We start from the raw sequence: 24,627 nt of genomic DNA on the forward strand, positions 1-24,627 counted from the left end.
ACGTAAGAATTTATGATTTAGTTGCGACATTTTCGATGATGGCGCCGCGACGATGTTCCAATGTTTTCATGGTAAATTACATGGAAAATGATAACGTTATGGCAATCCTACGCGGAGCGAACACGAGTAACTTTTATATGTACATATTAAAAGATACATTTGTTCCAATTCGAATTGGCACCATATTTCGCAATGAAACACATTTAAGGGACGGGAATCGCTTATAAGGTTCTCGAGCAAGCACAGCTTTCTATTTTACAGTACAACTTCCATAACGATCGTGTCACCTTTAAATTAGAAGTAACGAAACCAGTGTTCTTGTTCGCTTACGAGAAACGTTTCGTAATTAACGAGTTTATTATCATCGGTGTCGTTGTTCCCTCAATCGAACGTTCCGATTATAAAATCGTCGAAATGGAACGGACGTAACGTTCGAGCGACCCGCTCGATTACCTCGCGAGTATAACGGGGAATCTCAGTCCACTTGCATGTCTCTTATCGTTCGGCAAAGGAACGCCGATGTTATTATACCGAATGTCTGAAACGTATACACATGTGATATCAGTTTTTCAAGGTTCGGGATCGAATGTGCTTCGATAACACGTACTTGTATACCAGCCATCGCCATCCCCAGAAATACTAATGTCAAACTCTCGCACTGCAGCCAACCGGTGACTTTACTGAGGCAACCCTATAAACATTTTTCATTACAAAACTAAATAAAATTGTTATTTTGGTAAAATAACAGTTTCGTTTACACAATTTTCTACGGGTAGTTTAGACATACTTTTGTTTACGTGTTACAAGATAAAAAGTAATTTTTTAATCAATTTTGTAGTGTCGTGAAATAACAGCTTCTAGAGCAGGCCAATCCAAACGTTACAGCGGGCCGCAATTTAGGTAAACATGCTTTTAAAAAATGTAATACAAATAGAAAATGAATAAAACTTTATTGTTATACTATGATTCAATATAATTAACTCTCGGGTCTTAATTAATGAGATATTTGTTTATCCTTTCTTTCACTTAATTTTTGTAAATCTATATTTACAGGCATCAATTAATGAAGCACGTGATGAACTCTTTGTAAATTTCATCTTCGAAAAAAATATTTCACAAACATATGTGGATCCAAAAGCACTTATAACTCGTTGCACAAAATATTTTACTAAGTGCAAAACGGATTCTATTAGTAACATTTGGCGTTCGTGGATATCAAATACAGAACTGGAGTTCGTAGTCGCACTTGCGCATTATAACAATGACACGTGCAAATTTTCATTTATTTAATATTTTTTGTATATATACTACGAGAAACAAAAGCTTCAATAGAAATATAAAATCACCTGGCGGACCGCATAATTTAACATGGCGGGCTGCGTGTTGGCCAGGCCTGTTCTAGAGCAAGCTTGGGAATTAACTGCTCTTTTCGGCCCATTTTCAGAAGCAACGTCCTCTTTTTCCCGCCGTGCGTTTTGACACCCTCGGCGGTCGTAGTGCTCGACGCACCTCAGGCGCGTATGTATAGGGTTTTATGTTAAACTATTTCAATGCTCTTTTAGCAAAGAACCAAGGTGAGGACAGTTTTTAGATTTTGTTCTGAATGACACTACAGTGAAAAATTGAGACCAATAAATATGTTTATTGTGAACTCTGGTATCGAACATATACGTATGCAGATTCTCAATCCACAGCGAATATTTTGTTGGAAACTATTATGTTGGGTTGTTCGGAAAGTCCGTAGTGTTTTTAAGGGCAGAGTTACAATCTATAGGTATTTGTTAATTCATATTATATTCCTACTTACTAGATTTTTACAAATTCTTTTCATTTTTTAATCAATTTCATCTTACCAGTAATATACAACATCGATCGCTTTGCTTGAAAAGCTGCTCAATCTAATTTTAGAGGGATTTTGTATTCGACATTTTTTTTTATTCGGAATATTCTAGTGATTTAAATGAATAATCATCTGATGGGGTGAAGTTCTATTAATTGGGTAGATCTTATAAAATTCTTCAGTCGAAGTAGTGTAATTTTTTCTACAAGCTTCATAGAACGTAATGAAAATGGTCCTTAATGAAATTCGTCAGTACTTCTCATAGAAAATAAAAAAATGACTTGTAACTTGTAAAGCAAATATATTCAATCCACATCTTGAATATAGTACTTGTTCACCAGATCAAACGATTTACAGATAATGAAGCCAGTCTCTGTTTGCTCGAAACGTTACGAACTTTCCGAGCGACCCAATAAGTTCATTGTTGTGGAAGGGTTACATTGGAAAAGTAATCGATACAATCTACAATCTAGAGCAAACGAAATATGAGGAACAGTTACGTTGAATACTGCATACTTTAATAAAAGAAAATATATTGCATTTATTCACATACACTATGTGTGAATATGTAATTCGAAACGAAATAAGTAATGCAATAAAATTTGGACTATTGTTTAGGCTCCTTCAGGTATACTAAGACCGTTCATAAAGTACTTCTCCCTATATTTTTCTTTAACACTGGACCTACCAACGTTGAATGTATGCTAAGGTAAATTGTGTGATATATTAATACGTGTAATATATAATACAATACAGCTTAGTATAGTGTAATACAAGGTACATAAACAATTAGAAGTTAACATAAATTCCCATGGAAATTCTCTAGGATTCGAGTAATTATAAAATAAAAACATCTGAAATCCGTCATTTTGACGGGTTCGATAGTTCTAGTGTTAACATACACTTTTTAATAATTGTTTCTGAAAATATAATTGTGGATGTATCTACATTCGCAGTCTTCTACTAATAGACGTATTAAATGATGCACTGATCAAAGTTTCGAATAGAGATTAACTGATTCTGGCAAAGCGGCACGAATGAAGTAATTCAGGAACATAAGGAAGTCAAGAAATGTAACCACTCGAGAGATGATAATTATTTTCGTATGTGAATTCCATAAATTTAAAATATATCAAATATCGATTAGACTATATTATACTTGGCGTTAAGACAATAGATTAGTAGGTAATGTTAGAGGATAATATTAACTGTACCCGTGTTACTAATGATATCTGTTTTAAAAGAATAGTTTACAAAAATCACAAATGAGATTTGTATCACGTTCACCTTTGCGTTTAATTTCAAATTTCCAAGCGTAACGGAACAAACAAATTTTAACCGATTTTTACCTAAATTTACTATCTGTTTTAATTTATTCCAAATAATCTTTAACTAGTTTCACTGCTGAAATAGTGTCTCATGACACTACTCACACAGAGGTGCACTCAATACTGCCTACCTTTTAGTGTAATATTTGCTACAGATGGAGACATGAAATTTATGAAGCTACAAAGCTGAACTTTGTTTACCCAGCATGTGAATGTGATCGTCCCTAAAAATAATATGTATTTAGTAATATAAATATTGTACTTCTTTAATTCTATAGTGACATTTTTCAAGCATAATCGCGTTAAAAAAAAGTTTGGCAAAAGAGCCATCAAGATACTCATGTGGTTAAAAATAATAATTACACATATACTTGTGACTTTAAAAGCCCATAAATACATGATTTAATCAATATTTTTTAGGTAGGTGATATTCTGTGCACTTTTTCACGGTTCTGTTTTTTGCTTGTTTTGTTTGTCGTGATTGAAAATCTTTACATTTTAGCAGTTCTAACCTGCCGTACATGAAACACAAACAATTTCCTTTTTTATCTGAGACTAATTAGATACAAAAGTATCCACTATCTTTCAAAGGAGAACGATTCGAATTTGGATTGGCCATATTAGGTGCGCTTACTCAATCGGTGGATCAATATTACATACTCACTGACCGATTGTAAGTAGAAAAGGAGGATATTAGTCAGCCACAGCATCGACTGGTACGATCAACTGGTAACGACTATTAATAATTTGCATTCATAAAACTGCAATTAACCACAGGAAGTCAATATATTTTTAAGTGAACCAAAGAGTACATTATTAAAAATTATTTATAGTTTCATGAAGAATTATAACATTAAAGTATAATCATACATAAAATGAATTATGGAATGTATAGTATGATGCGAAACTCGTTTACATTACGATAAAGTTGTTAAACTACTAATAAATGTACGTTGCTGTAACTGTATGCTATACAGGGTGTCCTAAAATAGGTGTAAGTCCTTGAAAGGGGTGATCCCTGGTTGTGATTTGAAACAACTTTTTTCTTAGCGAAAAAATTCTCTGAGGCTACATTAACGAGGTATTAACGAAAAACCTCGACCAATCAGAGCACGAGTTTGTTGGCTGAGTTCCCGTGGTAGTGCGTAGTCAACGTTACCGCAGAAGCTCAGCCATCAGACTCGCGCTTTGAATGGTCGGGAACTTCCTCGCGAAGGAAAAAGTTGTTTCAAATTATTCCAGAAATCACCCCTTTCAAGGACCTACAACTATTTTGGGACACCCTGTATTGATCAGAAATGGTTTACAGCAACCAATAAATAAAAGAAAAAGTGTAACCAAATATACCTACTGGGAAAATCTATATTATTACATCCATCGACCAAATACAAGTAGAAATAGCGAACAATAGTCAGACGCAACATCAACTGTACACCGAAGCCACGAGAACCAATGAAATTTTAAACTTTTTTTTTGGATAACGAAGTTGCACATGAAAAAAGAATATTATTTTATATTTTGGATCTACCCTTTTGTACAGAACCAGCGCTTTTTTGGATTGCATAGCCAATTGGTTGATAATCTGTATACAAAATGATATGTGAAAAGATTAAAAATGCACAAATAAATTCTATACGACATGGTATCAGGCAGAATACATATCAGTCTGTTTTCAAAATCCAGAGGAAATGTTCAATATGATCATCTCTAGCTTAAATACAGGTTTGAAGCTTCATCAGAATTTATTTGGTATATTCAAATGTTTCAGGTATCATACGTATTTAATGACAGCAAGTTCTAGACAAAGAACATATTGAACGAAATGGGAAAATGAAATGGGGATAGTTATGAAATAAATTTTATACGGGACACGAGTCTCGTTATTCTATTATGCTTTATATTCACTACTGGAATATCCGAAAATTTTTGGATATTTCATAAATCTGTATTGTAAAATATCTTCATCTAAGTCAATAAATATTAATTATCAAATATAAATTCTTGTTGTGGTTAACTTTACTTATCAATGCCCTTCTTATGGACTTTAAATGGTTTCCTTTCATTTGATATTTATAACTAGTAGATCCTAATTTTCCAAGTGACCAATTAGATACTTGATTTCAAATTTATAACTAAGACAAAAATGTGTAAGTTATATATTTAATACGAAGCTTTATTTTCGAGAAAATTTATTTAACTTCAATTTAGCTCATTTATCTGTTCATTACTGATTACTTTCGTCTACACTAACGCTCGTAAATATTAAGAATTTTTTTACTTTCCATTAATTTAAAATGATTATTTATTTTCTACAATAGTTTGGTATATTGTAACAATTAACATTAGTAGGCTAATATCGATGAACAGATATTGTTTTCAATGTTTATTATGTGGACTATAGAAATACTAACGAAAAATAATAAAGATGAAGGAAGGAGTGAATAATCGTATAAGTATGGTAAGACTGTAGAGAAAGGAATTCTTGATGAATTAACGTTTATGTGTAGAATCACTTGCGTGGTTCTTACTTAACAAATTTTCAGCGCCTGTAACTGTATATTTGTAGGTTACTTAAAGAACAGAACGAAGAATATTGTAGTCTTGCATTTCATATTCCAAGTCTTGCCATTTATCACGTGTGACATATAGGGTGTTTCTGAAATTATGGTACAACCAGAAGAGTGGCGATTCCTTATGCAAAAGTAAGTTGATAATATAAAATGAAATTTTTTAATATATGACTCCGTTGTCGAGAAAATCAAATTTGAATATTTATGTGTCCGTGCACGTGACTATTTAGCAACAATCTGCTTGGTTCAATAAAATCTGGCTATCCACAGCTACACTAACTATATTTTTTTTTCATACTTTTAAAGATCAGAAATTTATTAAAACAATTTATTAAACAGTTGGATCGGCCAAGACGAAAGTGGCCCCAGGATCACCAGATCTTACTTCTCTCGATTTTTGCTTTTGTCATATGCTTAAATTACATTACACAAACTAGTTTATTCTGAAGGTACGGAAAATCGTCTTGAATTAAAAGACAATATCATTCAGGCGGTTGAAGAGATGAAAAATTTGAACAAAGGATGACATTTTTAACAAATTTCTATTAATGAAATAAAAACACATTATTGCAAATTATACCAAATCTTGACTGATAGCTGGATTGGGTGAACGAAGCAGATTGTAGCTAGTCAAGTTAACGTAGGTATCTACCTATACTTAACGAAAGTACAAACTCGATTTTCTCAAATACGGAGACATATAAGAAAAATTTTCAATGTATATATATTTTCGATTTACTTTTACATGAGGACTCACCTCCTTTCGGGAACATGATATCATAAATCATCTATTTAATCTTAATTTAACACATTAAGCCACATTTATATGCAAACGAATAAAATACATTCTGGCCTAATGGGCCCCTATATTACTTTAGGTATTGTGTCCTTCATTCGGATTTGCCTTTTTTCTACACATTCGTCGAAAGCAACATAACTTTTTTTACATGATGACGGATAACATGTTAAAATAGGAAAATGTCAAATGTTCTTTTACATTCGGTGTATTAAATGATCATATAAATTGTAAATGATTGCGTATGTGAATAATTTATTTAAATATGTAAAAATATATAAAATTACACGATATTACTGATAATATTAAGAAACTTTATACGACTTATACAACTGAGACTACCAAGTAAGATTTCTCATTAAATTGAAGATAATGTAAATATTGTAGAATGGAATTTCCTACCTCTTTATGACGAAATCCATCATGTCCTTCTTTATCTTCCACTTGACACGCCGTCTCGTCCTTTGGTTTCGGATGTAACCATGGTTTCTCAGTCTTTCGTACAAACAAGAGAGAAGTTTAATGAACACGATGATTTTCAAACGTTGAAAGTAACTGAGTCACTTACATTTTTGTGAAACACCCTTGAGACGACGCTCATTGGACTTCCGGTATTTTTTACCTATCAGATAATGTTTTTATTATTAGTGCTATTAATGATTGTTATTTTATCTTCATGCCTGTTAAAACAAGAATTGAAATATATCTTGGGTTGATTAAAATCTACTGCCGGGTTTCTGCAGTTGTTAATTCTTTTTGTTGAATGAAACCAGTACTCCAAACTAATAAAATATTATGAAAGTTGGCACTTCAACGCGTTGTTTAAAAAACAATTATTACGATTGAGTGAAATTTTCTTGAATTGGCTTTGTTTTGAACATTTGTGGCGTGAAGGTTCACTTTCGAGTAATTATCCTTTTTTATTTTCGAAAAGGGAAAAACGCGGCACAAACAACAATGATTTCTTATGTGCACATAACCTGAAATAAAAAAACATAATTTCTCGAAAATACTTTATACCTTCTCGTGATTTATTTTTAAAACGAAGTCAGTCAAAATGATGTGTTGAAATGTCAGTTTCCAGAATGTATATATTTCATTAGTTAGGAACAGTAACTTGAATTGAAAAGCAAAAAAGGATCATTTACTACAAGAACCCATATTATTTTCTGGCCAACACAATATAAACAATGTGGTGGGAATGTATGTAATATACATATATTATTTGTTTCTAAATTCATTCGATGTTGGTAAAAAATGAGAAATTTGGTATAAATGTAAGTTTCAGTTATTTTTAATTCAAGCTATTGATTTGATTACTTTAATAATAATTTTATATTTTAAAATCGTCTAATTAAAATTAATTTCTTCCATCGTGAAAACTAATTTCAAATAGTAATTTCAAATATTAATGTTAATAAATAAGAATGAGAAATATATTATAAAAATTAGTAATATTGAACAGCCTTCCTTCATGTTTTACTAGAAATGTATAAACCTTTCGAAACCAAATCATTTCAAGGTTTGTTTTCTAATTGTTTTTATAGAAAACTTAGGAGTTGCTAATAATGAATATAATCAATATCAACTTAAGATTATATTTTAAACTGCGTCCAAACGATTCTCAATCGGTACTGTAATTCATTATGATTTTTAAATTAAAATGTAATAAATCGATCGGTTAAGATTAAAAACTAATTTTCATAGAACTGCCACGTGACAGTATGGTACTTTATAATTCTTACAGTTTTAATAAGTTGAAAGTAAAATGTTCTAGGTAAATGTCCCTTTTTTTAAAAATAGCATTCATATTTCCCTTATCGACCGCTTCTTTCTATTTCCTACCAGACGCGATAAATACATAACCGTCTTAAAAGTTGAAAATAAAAATCAGAACCTTAATAAAAATCAGAAATTTACTGCTAGTTTACTTTTACTTAATTTCTCGTTTAAAGACTCGCGTGTTACTTAAGAATCAGTTCAATTTCCATTTAAATTTTCTATCAGCATCCGTAAAAAGTACTCTTCTTTGAAAGATTATGTTCGTGGACCGTTCACTAATGAGATCATTTATTTTAATTACATTTCCAATATAAGTTACGCGTTTTTTTATAATGCCCGCCTTTATGGGGCTTTCGGCAGGTCCATTATGAGAGTTTTTAAAATATCCTCCGGAAGCGTACCTCGATATTTTTTAAAACGCAGCACGTGAGAGGGACCTGCCTTCTGTTCCCCGAAATTTGCGCGTCTCTCCACCAGGCCGTACCATTGTAGTCTCCGTAGCCATGTATTCCACAGCAATTAAACTGCAATGGAATCACCTATATGCTCTTCGGACCATCATAATATGCATGGATGGACGGTTCGCTGAGGGTGCTATTAGGCGTTATTCGTGCGGAAAATAAAATTTGCTATGTATTGCTATCGATCTTGCCATTTTGACCGTTCCATAGCTGGTCATGGCAAATCTACTTTTAAAAGAAATCGCTGGTTTTCGTGTATTCTAGTTCCTGTTTTTTTTTCGAAGAAGACTCCTGAGATGGGTAGTGGCTAGTTTGCGGCGTTGTTGCGTCGCAACGCGTATACAGTAGATTCGCGTTAAAGTAGCGGTGCAGGGCTCCCGATGCGTGTTTTTTCTGGAAATGCTACTTTAACGTGAGCCAATGGGCACGCAGGATCTCATGCCAGTTCGGTCGATCTACCAATTGGATCAGAACTTTGGTTATAGATGGCGACCGTGGGGTGTGCACACGTTCTTTTGTGACTAATGCGTGTAAGTTAGGGCGTTCCTACCGGTACTTTAACGCGAGTCTACTGTACAGCGTTTGTGTTTATCCTCACACCTCGCGTCTTGACCAATATTTTTCAACTGTTTAGACATGTGTCGCTACGTACCATCTATTTTTATCTCTTATACAGGGTGCCAAAAAAAAGGGTCTGTTAGGACTTTAGAGGTTTATATTACTCCGAGAAATGTAAGTAATAAATCCTTTCGGTGTAAAATCCACTTTCGCATTTACGAGTGTTCGATTTTGTAAGTGAGTCTGTTCGTGATATATTGAATGTAAACAAACAAAATGCATTGAAAGTACATTAATTCAAGGTTGTATGAGAACACCAGATCACTATTAATGTCGAGAAAGATTACTTGATCTATGTTGTACGTGGATCTATGATTCGCAGATGTGAGTTTTGCATTGAAATGGAAGGAAGGCATGTGGAATGTTTGTAACAAACGTGAAAATTGACTTCAGTATTTTTCAATATACTTTTGTTGCGAATAGTACGTATTGTTACGTATTGTAACATTTATTTTGTGCTTAATCTTCACTTTTTGTATTAGTTATTCAAGCAATACTTTGTCATTAGAACATTGTTTATTACAAACGAAAAGTGGGAGTACTGTTTTAACAGTAATGGCTTAAACTTCAGATAAAATCTCTTTTTTGGGTTCATTTGAACTGATCGAACATTAAAAGTTTATTACACGATTAAAACGGAAACGTTGTGCAAAGTTTTAAATGCCAAAATGTGAGGATTCATGGATAAACAAGGAAGTTGTTTTAGCGAGTTAGTGAGAGAGACGCTGTTGAGCTAATGGACAAAAAAAGGTACACGCTATGTTTTACAGTCTGGCAACGTAGCACGAATTACGCCGCGATCATTGGATTGGGTCCCCTCTATGGCACGTGCCAGCATGCGAGCACGCCTCAGGCGTCTTCGTTTGAAAAACAGACTTTAGGAGGTAAAAACATAGCGATGTAGTAAATCTATTTGCATAAAGAATCTCGTTTTGTGAAACCAGCAAGTAAAGATTCCTGAATTCAAAACCACATAAGGTGGTTAAAAAATGTTAAGAATTTAAATAAAAGGAAATTAATTTCGAAGGGAGATGCTTGCCACGGCACCGACATTGAGTGAGACATCAGTTCCTTACTGTCGTGGTACATTTCATTGATCGTCAGACTTAAACCTCCAGCGAACCACTGTTTATGACCCACCCACCATCCCCCACTCCTCTGGTTTACTATCTCTTTATGTCGTTACCTCCTAGTACATAAACTATAGAATGGAACATTGTACATGCATATCACAGTTAAAGTGTGACAAACAAGCTCTAAGAATAACTAATCGATCGCTATTATTACGACACAGTTAGGTGTACCTTATATTGTGCAAAGTCGAGACTATGGCTGAAAGGGATATCGCTGGTCGGTTCGTGGCCATAGTCGTCGGCCAATTTGCTAATTAGTCTCTCTTCTAACCCAGAAAGTATTCGAAAGGTCATCAGTCCACCGACCGCGGCAGTGACCAGCTCTGTGACGATCAGAGCTACAAGCATGCTCATGTACTGAATGAATAAAAATATATTAGTGAATTTGATCCAACAGGTGCATGTGTACGTTACTAAAAGAGATATAGCGAAATCCGTAAAATTACGAAATTTATCGGTCGAAAGTTATTAGTGCGGTGGGACCTAAGTGGGCCTTATCCTCGACGATGATAGGGTTCATACGTGTATTCACGGTGGTATAAATATAGTAATTTGTTTGGGATTTCTTCAAATAACCATATAAGTCTGGCATAGTATTGATTTTATCGAAATTTATACCAAATATTGTATTGTGGGAGAAAAAGAAATCGGCCAATCAAGTGTTGGACACTGCTTTGACACTGCTTTGACCAAGTAACAATTTTTTTGTAAACCATTTAGTTCTTTAATGTATAGAAGAAAATATGTTTCCCACTTTCAACTTCAAGAGCATTTTACAGACCCCTAGATATAGACAATTGTCGATGAAAGAATATATATGATGTCTCTGATGTCCCTGGTCAGCTACTCCTAATTTATATAACGCAAACTAAGATGGCCATCGCGTTCTATTGCCTTTGGTTCTGATTTTGAAAAGAAACAAATCTAAACATAAGAAACCCAAAACTGTTTGTGTTATTTCCTTGTATGGGGGATACATTTGATAATAGACACACATTAGATATCACTCTCACTAATACTTGGGTCTGTAAGATCATACCATTCATCGCTAATTCATTAAAAGATAGTGTTTCTGTCCATTCAACATATAATTTTCTTCAGATTTCGTTTTTTCTCGTAGAGAACAAAAAATCATGCTTTTACTATTAAGCAAAAAATTATTCTAAATTTGCTAGCTTTAAATAAATTTCAAAATAAACTTTACTCTAAAATCTAGATTCCTTAACATACCGTAATACAGACTGAACTTCGTCGCTAATGACCTATTGTGTAGTAATCGAAGTGACGTGAAAGAGAAGAATAAAAAAAATCATAAGTCTTCGTTATATCTCTTTTAGGCGTGCAACGTATATTAAGAACTCACGGTAGCTAGAATACATTGATTTCCGTGTAACGCGGCACGGCATCCGAAGAAACCGACCGTGAGCACCGTGAAACCGAGGCCCAATAAACTGTAAGCTATTAAGTTAATAGTCTCGTGTGGCGTGGCGTCAGGTACGAAAAGATTTAAGAGGTGCCCCTTGCTTGGCTCCAGCAGCAGCCATATTCCTATTACCAGTACCGTACACCCGGCCAACTATTCAACAATGTTTTTAACGTAACATTTATTAACGCTAAAACTACCAGCATTAAATGTATATTAAATGAAATTGTAATGTGTACTTGTAAATGTACACTAAGTAAATAAAGTATAATATGAAACGTAGAGTAAATTAAAAGTCAACAAAAACACCGCTAAAAACACTATGATAATTTCTTCAGTAATTCGGAAAATAAGAAATCTACAATCTGAGACGGGTCCGGTAGTTCTAGTGTTAAAAGCACTTACGATACAGGGGAAAATGATAGCACAGGTTGGATAGTGATTTATTTACACATTATTCAAGCTGTGAATTAACCATCTTCACTGAGGATCGTGTTATTATCAATACATAGAAGAAACATAATTTAACAACGTCTGAATTTCGAATATTTTAATAGCTGTACCAATGGGGAATTTAATATTTTCTGATAAGATACTAATATACAGGGTGATTCTGCTAAGTGTGCCACCTAAATTGCTTGTGAACTGTTTGTTATACGAAAGAATGTTTGAAACAAAAGTTGCGTAGTACCAAAAAGGCTATACGATGTGACTACTAGTTTACTGTTATTTCGTTTGTTACCGAGATTCGAAGGTCACCTTGAGATTTTTCATTGTAATGGGAAAAATTTGACTTTACAGTTGGAAATCTGTAAGATTTCCTGCTATCAAATATAAAACAATGAATACCCTAATGAAAATTTACTAAATTTTCGTATTATGTTTTTAACCGCTCAAAATTTTCACCAGGATATGTACATTTATATTTCATCCCTGTTTCCTTAAGAGACTCGTAAAACTTTAAGTCGTATGACAGTCTACAGTCGAGATATTATTAATTGTCTTTATTATTTTATTGTTAGTATTAATATTAGGTCTGTCAGAAAGATATGTTGTTTTTTCGAACCATGTTGATACTAAAATTAAGATTTTTATGTAAAAGGAATCGGTAAATTACCAAAAAGGTGTGTCACACCTTTTAGTAACATAAACAAGGTGTTACGAAAACTGACTTTTACGGAACTTCTTCGTTTCAAAATGTGTGAAATATTTTTCAATTTTAATATTGGTATCGTTGCTACTGAAATAATCGCTTTATAAACCTTTATGCCGCGTACCTGTAAATTTTGTACACGAGGATATGTAACTTCCCACTTTTTTTTATAAAACACTGTGCTTTATAGTACAGTAATTTTCGTTAAAATATACGATCAATACTGTACTGATTTATAAGCTCTGTTGATTTTAATGGAATATTCAAAAATATAACGAGTGCTATCATTTTATCCTCTTGTGTATAGACTGTTAAAAATGATAACAGAATTATAACAATAGATATCAAGTGTGTAAGGAAATGAAACAGCGTTTCAACAATTTCTACTGATTGAACGTCGATTACCGTGTCCGCATAAAATGATGTATTATAGATACGGATTTATTATTAAAAGGGAAATACTTTTCTACTATCTTATGTACATACATACATATTAATTAATATTTCATAAGACTGTCGTCGAGTTTTCTTGAATAATTTCGGGATTACTATATTTCAAGTATACATGTGGTCGTTAATGATTCGTTGATAATTATACGAATGAAATCATTTTGAACGTATAAATAATCCAGGTATCGGTAATTATTCTAAATGATGTTAATTACTTGAATTGAGTCCACGTGTAAATGGTAATTGTATCCGTTCGGCTCATGTATACAAACATGCGTACAATGTATGTACAAATATATTACATCCAGGGAATCGAGACTGAAATAATTACGGTTACGATTTCAGTATCATTTTTTTCAAAATGATGGATACGATTTGTGTCAATTCTCTCATTTATTTTGGTTAAAGTCCCTGTTGAGAACGACATTTCTTAAGTACGATTGTGCCCCAGGTTGTCGTCGGAAATAAAGGACACTTCTTTCTCTCGGACATGTCTAAAACGTGTCACGTTCTCATGGGACATACTACTGTTGCTTTCGATAAACGTGCTATAAAGTATAGCTGGTGGATAAGATATACTATGATCGTAAAATCGACTGGAAGCATCTTTTGAAAACTTGATTTAGAAACTAGGACAGGAGAAATATTAGAAATATTTAGAATTTTCAGAATTCAAATACTGTCAGTTCAGTGCATTTTCTATTACAATATTACGTGGATAATTGTTTAAATACACATTTCAAATGTAAATCGAAATTTATTTTTGTCCGATATACTATGTAGTACAAGAGTTGCTGTTGGGTCTACTTGGTAGAGTCGATACAGTGTAGTCGTAAAATCGACGGGGAGCTACAGTATTCATGTCTCAGGTGTAGAAACACCAGAACTCACAGAAAGAACTACAGTGGGAGACACAAGTGAATATACATGTTGAAAGTACGAAATTTATTCAACAATTCTTACACATACATATGTTGCATAAATTGGAAATTGATATGAAAGATATAACGTATATGTATAGAAATGAAAATGAACAGTCGAAAGCAAACATATGTTACACAGGATGACAATAAAAAAGTTAGCGCACTTCTACAGGGTAGATTTTATATGCCACATTAAGTCGAAGGTCGAGAATGACGAAATTACGTTTGAGACTTCGTTTCCGTGTTATTAATTGCAGAAAATACTGGCAAAATACACGTAAAGTACGTCCGAGTACGTATTGAGTTCCAATCTTGCAAAAAGACCCGTGAATCTAATAATCGTACTTTCGTTACACTTGCAGCTAAATTTGACTTCGAAATATTTAAATATCTCAAATTCACAGTAATATCAATAAGAGCGAACTGGCGTACACTAGACGTGGCTATACTGCTCCGAACCATAGTAGTACATTGTTCAACGGTATTCACCAAATTTTATAATTACCACACCGAATTTCTTTCTTACAAAATTTTTTGCTGCCCTTTTCGCCTTCAAAATACGAAAAACATACCTAGCTGTATCACTACTTTCATCTTACAAAGAATGCTACAGAAATATTCCATGAATTTCACCTTTGTAACGTGTATACTCAGATTTGACTCTCACTGTACATGTATAAGCTGTATACAATGCTCGATAGTCATATACTTTGCGGAACACCGTGTATACATATAAAGTCTTCTGTTCTGCGGCATGAATGGGTCCGTTAATCAAGGATCTAGTTTACGACTACACTATCGTTTCCAATTTTGAGCGATTTTATAATATCCTACAAAGATTTTCATTCTAGATATCGTGGGTAGGGAAACTGAACCATAGAAGTAGGTACATTTTCATAAAATGGAAATTTATTCGCACATATTGACACAGGATTTCAGAAAAGCGTGTTGATATGGAACATTCGTGATCGTGATACTCCGTTGATCCTTTGCTCGTGATACAGTGCCGTTCGTTGATAAATCAATATTGCAGACCTAGTTAAAAATGTTGACGGTGTATTTTGATGATAATTTGAAATAATATATGTATGATTGCAGAACAAAGTTAAGTTTAATTACAATCAGAGGATTAATCTCAAATCATGGGAAAATTTGCTACACACTATGAGCTTATCCAAATACTGGAGTGATCCTAAACTTTTAATCAGCTATACAGGGTGAGGCACTTAAAACCGGCCACCTGAATAACTTGGCTGCTATTGGTGATAGGAAAAAATGCATCAGGCCAAAATTATTTGATATCGAGGGGCTGATCATCCGATGTTACTAGTTTTTTGATAGGTGGAGGCGTTAAGGAGATAAATAAGGACATCTCTGTTTTTTTAAATGGAACGTTATGTTTTTTTACTTACATTCTGATAGAGTATTTCAAGACGAATAGAATAACCTATTGGAAAGGTCATTCGTGGTCTGGGTTAAGCCAATTGTGATGGATATAATTTACTTTGAGGAAATGATCAAGCACCGTTGATTTATTTATCTAACAGTAATACACGACTGTATGTAAAAAAACATACCGTTCCATTTAAAAAAACAGAGATGACCTTCATATCTCCTTAACGCCTCCACCTATCAAAAAACTAGTAATATCGGATGATCAGCCCCTCGATACCAAATAATTTTCGTCTGATGCATTTTTTTCTATCACCAATAGCAGCCAAGTTATTCAGGTGGCTGGTTTTAAGTGCCTCACCCTGTATACATATTTATCCTGAGTGGTATGCGAACATAATTTCTACGATTAGTTTACACTTGTCAAATGATCAATATTACTTCAGATGTATCGTGTGTGATGATTGCTACATTAATTTATCTATTACTATTATTAACTATTAGACAATTAAGCGCGTCAATTTAGTAATGCATTATTTTTTTCCAATTTCAATATGTGTTCACGAAAATCGAACGAACTTTCGCCTTTAATAATAATAAAATATTATATTTAAACTTAATTATCAAGAAAATAGAAATTATTAAGAAATTCATCAAGAAATGAATTATATAGAAAATAATGAAGCATTCATTTTCATGTGTAATGAGGTTCAGTAGTTAAATATAACTTGTTAATGTTGATGTTTAATGTGCCTGATTCGTACCCTATAAAAGAATTTAATCACGTTTAATTTTCCGCTTTATCTTTTTTGTAACTACTCAAGGTCTATTCATACACTAACATACACGCAATTAAAATCTGTTGGTAAATACTAACTTGACTACTTAATATGACACTAAAGAGGAACTAAAAATTGTGAACTAAATAAATCCTACTTTTCATATAAACATTTATTGCAAATATATTTAAACGAACGAAACATTGTATCTACGTTTCGTATAATTTAAAGAACATAAAAATAATGATTTAATCGATTACACGTGAATCAATACGAAAAGTGAACAACTTATTTAACTAATAAGTATAACAGGTTATTTTATGTAATTAATATTACTTAATTTTTAGTTTTCAAAAGTTTAGTGAATTGGTTATTCATGATAGATACTGGATGCTGATAATATTGTTAAGTAGTATCAACTTTGTAATGGAATATCGTAGTATAAATCACATTGGACGTTCGAAATTGTAAAACAGCTGAGTTGACAGGTCAAAATAACGTATGGTTCAAAGAAAACCAAGAGAATGCCCTGTAGTAACATGAATGTTGAATTTATGAAAAACATAGATTATATTGATTGAAAATAAGACAAATTTAGGACTTTTTGAAATATAATCTAAAGCAATATATGTAGAACAGAACGTATTCATTTTAACTAACTATGACGTATACGACTTTCATATGCAGGGTGTGATCTTTTCTTCCGAAATAAGTGGACAAGCATAGAATAAATCTTTTCCTTTGAAGACTTAATTTTGAAAAAAAATCGACCCCTGAAATTGGCGGCACTCTCCTGAGGGGAATAACGGGCTCGGGAGTAACTCGTGAGCATCTCTGCATTAAGACGTTGACTGCCACAGTGAAAAAGGCCGTACGTATCCAGACACACTTTATTTCGTTTTTTAAGTCGTAAATTGTCGAAAATATTTGTGTTTAGTTAATAGAGGTTGTAGGTCTTGTTTTAAATTATACTGCGATATTAATTTCATGCAAACATTTTATAACAGTGTTTAAATAATCCAGACACTTTTCAATGTACGTGTCACCCATATTTGGGTGACGTGGCAGTCAAAGTGTGAAGTAGTGGTCGCAGTAAGTAGAAAGGGTAAGTAATGGACAGACGTGGTGGTAAAGTCTTATTCAAATGTACGCGTATTAAACAGATTTTCAAAAACTAAACCTCGTACGAAAATATTTCTGCTGCAGTTTCGATTTATGTTTGCATAATGTATCGCTTGCTGTCTTGATATTCACTATGTTATTGATTTCATGAAAATCTTGGATTTTATAAGTAACCATTTATAAATTTTTTCTATTAACTTGTATTTGTCTGCTACACCAGATACCTACTTTAGTGACAATATTTGGAACATTTCTTGACGATCGGCAGTACGAAACTTCTTCAAACGATATGCAAACGTTAGAAAAATGGTGTTATTGTAACCAGTAGTTTATTATTTATTGTGAGCAAGCACATTGTTCAGAAAAGAAAATATTTTAAATACTCTTAGATTATTTAGTTCTTGATTTTATGAAATAAAACTTTTGTACAGGATACCAAAAATGTGCAGCGATTAATTCCTTCGGAATCAGGTACAATTCGGTTATTGGGAGGTTAAATTATATGGCTTTCGAAAATATTAAACTTCTAAGCATCAATTATTCTACCGATAGCAGGTTTATACATAAGTGACCAACAAATTCAGAAACTCAATTCCATAAACGCAATTACCTTTTAAATATTACGTCGTTACCTTCAGTACATTTTCTTTGCCAGTTAAATTTATATTGAAAAATTTGAAACAATCTACACTGTAAAAAAAAGGGCTTACATTCAGATTATTTATTACGTTGGAAAACATTAAAAAGATTTCATTCGTATATTCCAGTGGTATGATAAGTACTGAGAAAGTTGTTCGCGTGTTGTCCACGGTAAACATTTAATCATAAACTCAGCTTGAAGCTACGCTATAAACTAGATACTTTAACTTTTTAAATGAATATTCAATACTTTACCCATATTAACAAGTTGAATGTGAACAGTACGAATTTCAAATATTTCATGCCGACTTTTTACAAGACATCAAGTAGTCATCAATCTGCAAACATAACGTTACTCATGTGAGTTATTTCATTCCGGGTGATTCTAATTTATTGTTACGCGAAACACAAACGTCGGAAACCTTGTAAACAAAACTTCGTAGCTACAAAGACGGAGAGGCTCTGCGTGAAAACACAGTGGGTGGTACTTTTCAAGCGACGCAGTAGCATAAACACGACCCTTTTCGTTAATGTATAGGAACATTTTTAATTCGATTTGCATTTTAGTTCGTTGACGTTATGCTTCTTTTTCAACTTTCGTGCTGTACATACGTATTCAAAGAGCTGGGAGAACAAGAAAATAATTACTTAGAGCATGCGAGACAGTAGAAATATGTTTTGATGTCGCTGTCATGAAATAACACCAGACAAATTCTATATAATTTCAATTTACTTAAGAAAATATAAAAAAAATTTAACTTTAAAAGGGAGCCTCCTGTATTAGGACGTACGTATTTTAGAAATCAAAGAACGAGATAATGACACTTAAATGCAAAGACATAAATATAACTTAATACTAATCCTCGTGAATTGTACCGGATCAATTTGACACGAATCCAATGTTTGATTCTTAATCATATTTATTTACTATAGAAATTTCGAAATTAATTTCACACCTGTGGGTAACAATAGGAAAATATATTTCGTTAAGTTGATTTCAGACCCAAATTACTTCAAAGACTAGTGACGCAATAGTTTAGTGGAGAGTGCACAACGGTTACACTGCTTCGATATAAACTATTTTTTTCAAATACTAACGTGAAACGTATTTGAACTGCAAAAGTCTAGGAACACAAAAAGAAAATTTCGATTTCTTAAGTCAGGTATTTACAAGGAATACTATATGTATCTAATTTAAAGCATACAACAAATTCTATCTCTGTGAACGTTTTTATAAATATTAATGTTGTTTACAATGTTGTTCAGAATGTTTCATTTGCTTCATTGAAAAGTGATAAAGTAAGAAATAATGTAATATAATGTTTCGAAATAATTTAATGTATATTGTTTTACTATTTTTCGGTACTTATATTTATTAATTTGAATTATGTAAAAGAAGGCTGTGCAGTTGTTACATGTGTAACAACAAATTAATTTTAATTTTAATTTTACTACAAATTTAATTTACCGTTTAAAAATTGATTATATTTTATTCGTAGAATGTTAAAAACTAAGAAAGTTAATCTGTTTTAAATAAACAAGAAGAGATAACTGATACAATTTGTCCATACATCCCATAATCCAACGCTTAATTATCTCAAAAATTTATTGGTCAGAGAAGGCTAGATGAAACTCGCAAACTGAATGAGGAACAACAATACATTTATAACAATTTTATTTTGAGTAATTGTTATTCATTAAAAATAATGTTACTTTAAAAATAATCTTTAGATAATATCAAGGGTAGAATGATCACTACACGTTTAAAGCAGTCAATTTAAGAAAAATATGTCTCAGTAAATGGGTCAAAGAATTGGAGAAAACAAAATAGAAACAAAGTAAAATAATACAATTTTAACCAGTAAGTTTAATGATTACATTGGCACTATATTCAGGGTGTCTTTTAGTGTGTGGAATCCATTTTAATAGTGGACGGTAGATACAGAAACAATGAAAAAAGTTCATATAAACATGTGTCCCATTTGACGTTGGTCCTGAGTTATAGAAATTTTTGTACTCAAATTATTCTTAATGATAAACTGGCCTATCTAATACAGCTGATTTTGCAAAACTTTCTGTATACAGTGCTACACACAACTCTTTCATATCTCTCCACTTTGTTGGCTACAGTAATATGCCAATTATACGAACTAAAAGGGAGACAAATCCGTTCGAATAAGTGGTTTCTTGGATAATCGATCCAGAAAAATCAAAGTCTAATAAATACCACAAAAAATTGGAAATAAAGAAATTTTGAAAGATGGATATTTATTGCATGTAATATAGATAATAACATAAATAAATATGTACTACGATCATTTCTTTAGCCTTGTCATTGCATCCTTTAACAAAAATAAAATGAAACAATATCATCTTCGTTGACAATTTTATATATTGGATTACCTTTGTGTATTTCAAATCCAGTATATTGTGTTATCAATTAAAGCGTTGTATAATTTATTTTAAACTCGTTCAAGAGTAACGGATAGTATGCTCCCCGTGCTTCCTTTAGGCTAATTCTTTTGGAAAATATTCGTGACTCATCCAGTGTTCCGATAATCGATATTTGGAATAACCAGCCGTTTTGATAATTGACATTCGTACTACGAGTTGATCCAGTCCGTTGTCTTGGTAACAGCACTTGATAATGCATTCATTTGTTATGCGTTACAAGTTATAACGAATCAGTATTGAAACTATTTGATATATAGGGTGTCACACCTAGAACCGAACACTTAAATATTTTCTTTATTTTTAATATGAGAAATATTTCAAACACAGTTCGAATGGCTTCAGAAGAGTATACACTGACAAAACATACATCATAGATCCAAACAAGTCCACCTATGTAATGGAAAGTACACACTGTCTACCAAAACAATACCTGTGACCTAAAAAGAATTCGAAAAAAATGGTCGTAAAAGAAATGTTCCATGTACGATACTACCCTTCTGAAACCACTCAAATTGTATTTGAAGCATTCCTCGTATCATTAAAAATGAAGAAGACATTTAGGAGTTCGGGGTTAGGTAGGACACCCTGTATGCACAGCAACACGTGTGCATCTACGATACAATGGCTGCAGGTTTGCATTCAGCTCGAAGGTAACCATTTCGAACACTTCCGATGAAGGTGAGAACATTATTTGAATACAAAACTGGCTGTAACTTGGGAGCAAACTCAAATAGTAGATGTGGGCACAATTACTGTATTATATGAAACATAGTGAAATAATACATAGTAACAGCAGCAGTATCTAAGAGTGTCATCCTAACCTTTGAACAGGCAATCAGATTAAATAATTGTTTGCCAAGTGTCTACTCATTCAATAAGAAGTATAATTTTATTATAAAAATTAGAATTTCCATGTTCAATCGATACAAATGGGGAAGTACTTTTTTTTAATTTTTTATTCGTTATGCGATTCGATTATCCAGATAAACTCTTCAGCCAGATAATGAATTTGCCCATCTCTGTCAAATAGGGCAGATGAACTTCTATCATTGTTTTCGTATCCCCAGTTTACCACGGAAGTGCGTCCTACGTGATAAGAAGCACCGCGTGTATCATAAATTTTACTTTCTCATTTTATCCAGACTTTTGTTTCATCAGAAATAAAGTAGTATTACATACGTAATCATCTTTAGAACGACTTCACTTGTACTAACTCGAATAAGAACCGTTTTATGATGCATACGAAATTCTCGTAGATCCTCTTTAACATGACATACTTATGGATCGCAATTAGTATAAATATGTATTTCAGGTAACATTACTCCAAACGCATACGAAATGTAATCGAACTTATTATTGAACCAAACAGGTGTATTATCCTTGGCAAACAATATTTGATCGATCAAACAGAACGAATATTATGAATATTCTTTTATATGTATTTTAAATATTATTAGTTTGATTAATGATGCAAGATATAATCATCTTTATTTAGAGGAAATATTAAAATTCAAAGTAAGAAAATTAAGCAGTGATCGAATGAAGTTTATATTCAGAATATTAATAATGATTCAATACAACGTTGTATTACATAGTACTCTCACGTTTCACATCACTATATTTGGTAAATACATAACAATATTTTTTATTTCGCTATTATTTTCTTGTAATATCGTCAATTCTGTTATTTCATTTTTCTAATGCAAATATACCAATATATTACATTTTTAAATACGAAAGCAAATAATTTTGGCAGCTATCATCTTAACCCAGTTGATTAAACCCTATGCGTTGTTCGATAAACTCCAGAATTACTCCTTGCATTATAATGGGTCTAGGTCAAAATCGAATTAAATAAATATATTTACTCACTGCTTGCTTCTACTATATGTAAACTACCGGTTTCAAATTAATTTACAAATGTCTATGATAAAAAATAGAATTAAAAATCGATCTCATATTTAAAATAAGAAAAAGTACTTTCTACCAAGGTTCAGTATTATAAATTCTTGTCTTTGCATCAAAATACGATCGTTCGATTATCTTAACGTGTTGCGTCACTAATAATCGAAATTCTTTCTCGTTTTAATAAGAGTATCGTACAAAATATGGTAGAGTAACTAACGACTATTAAAAACTACTAATTACGCTGAGGGGAGTTTGTATTCCACGGAGAGCAAAGGACGGATTGACACGTTTAAGTTCAGTCGTCGTTTGAAGTGAGTTGGATAAAGAAAGAGGGCTTTAAAATTCCCCGTTTCGCTCAAGGGATGCAATTATAACTCGAAGGCGGACAATACCCGGCCACAAAGGGGCTCAGAAATTACTACGTAGCGGATATGGAACGACGCTACTAATACTCGTGCGAGCATCGTGATGTAGATTCGGTGGTATAAGTTAATATTATTAATAACCTTAAAACATCTTTATTATTCTTCGCCATCCAAAAGGCTTTAACGCGATTCCTTCGAGTAACACGGATGTACTGGCTGCATGACTACCGCTACTTATATCACGGGAAACGGGATGTCCACAGTTAAATTAACGACAAACACGCCTAATTAATTAATTCGAACAACTGCATGCAAATTGATTCGAGTTACGTGTATTCCTGATATCCCAACTATTATACACAACGTCGCGAAAGAATCATTCAAGCATTAACCAACATCACAGTTTACAATTAAAGCAACGTACATCGAGTAACACTTTTAAACGGCAGTTTGCGCGCAGAAATTTATTATCAGACTGCGGATTTTATGCATTTATCGCAAATATGAAGGCAAAGAACACGATAATAGTAACAATTTGCGTTAAGATTGACATTAATTTCATTTTACTTTAGAATAAACAAAATCGATATTAAAGGAAAACAAGTCCCAGATATAACTTGAGTTAAATAAATTAATCCATAAAAATTTGAATTTGCATACGGATCCACAGTCTATCTAATACTCGAATCTACGATACGCGGTAGGGAAGGTCCAACTGAACAGGGTTTCTGCGTAAATATTAATAACTACTTATGTTCACATTACTTGCCATATTACCAGTAACGTTCACGGTTAACGAACTCCGACAGTTTCCCCTCGTAGTGGCTCACGCAAATTCACTCAGCACTCGAAAAGAAAGAACAGAAGAAAACTAGGGCAAAAAAGATCCACCAGTATTAAAAGTGTACGGAGATTGAAGAATTTCTGTTAAACTGTATCCTTGATCGACGATCGATTATTTATCTAAATACATTCACAGGTGGTCCATGATTCATCATTGTTCAGTCTTTCTTCAGCTCCCTGTCGAGTCCTTCGTTTAATTGAAACCCGTGGAAATCTCTGATGGTCCACTGGATTCAAACAGACCCACTAGATCGTATGTACAGTCGTTCCACACAAGGGGTAAGTACGCTCGTCGTTGGAAAAAGGGATCGATCCGTACCGATCGCACACGTGTCGTTGTATCAACTGGCCGTGGTTTCCGTTGCTCTTCCACCAACGGATTTCACACTGAAACGTCAGGAAAGGATATCCTGGTGTGTATGAACGCGACGGCACTACCGAGGGTAAATGCTGGCCAGTTTCGACGGCATCTGATTCGGGAGCGGCACGCTCTCTCCGTCCCCCTTCTCCGCTCGCCGAACCCGCTCTTACGTCCTTTGGCGGCTGGGGATCGAGATGCGGCTGCGTCACAGAGTGACGGCGCCGACGCTCTCTTGTCCTTCTCGTAGTCGATTCCCGCTCGTTACCGAGAGACATCTCTTCACTCTG

At 33.2% G+C, this 24,627-nt stretch overlaps 1 protein-coding gene across 1 annotated transcript; it reads right to left on the minus strand.

Annotated features, from left to right (window-relative positions):
• Nucleotides 1–475: 475 nt before the first annotated feature.
• On the minus strand, nucleotides 476–23,927 carry LOC107190587 (tetraspanin-11-like). Its single transcript, XM_015579413.1, has 9 exons — nucleotides 23,914–23,927; nucleotides 18,665–18,747; nucleotides 11,892–12,104; nucleotides 10,700–10,885; nucleotides 8,718–8,840; nucleotides 7,103–7,156; nucleotides 6,937–7,029; nucleotides 608–691; nucleotides 476–538 (listed from the first exon to the last, which is right to left on the minus strand). The coding sequence occupies exons 2-9, from the start codon at nucleotides 18,710–18,712 to the stop codon at nucleotides 476–478; spliced, it is 864 nt and encodes a 287-aa protein (XP_015434899.1). The 5' UTR covers nucleotides 18,713–18,747; nucleotides 23,914–23,927.
• Nucleotides 23,928–24,627: the final 700 nt, after the last annotated feature.

The sequence above is a fragment of the Dufourea novaeangliae genome, unplaced genomic scaffold, assembly GCF_001272555.1.
Source record: "Dufourea novaeangliae isolate 0120121106 unplaced genomic scaffold, ASM127255v1 scaffold187, whole genome shotgun sequence".
Lineage (NCBI taxonomy): Eukaryota > Metazoa > Arthropoda > Insecta > Hymenoptera > Halictidae > Dufourea > Dufourea novaeangliae.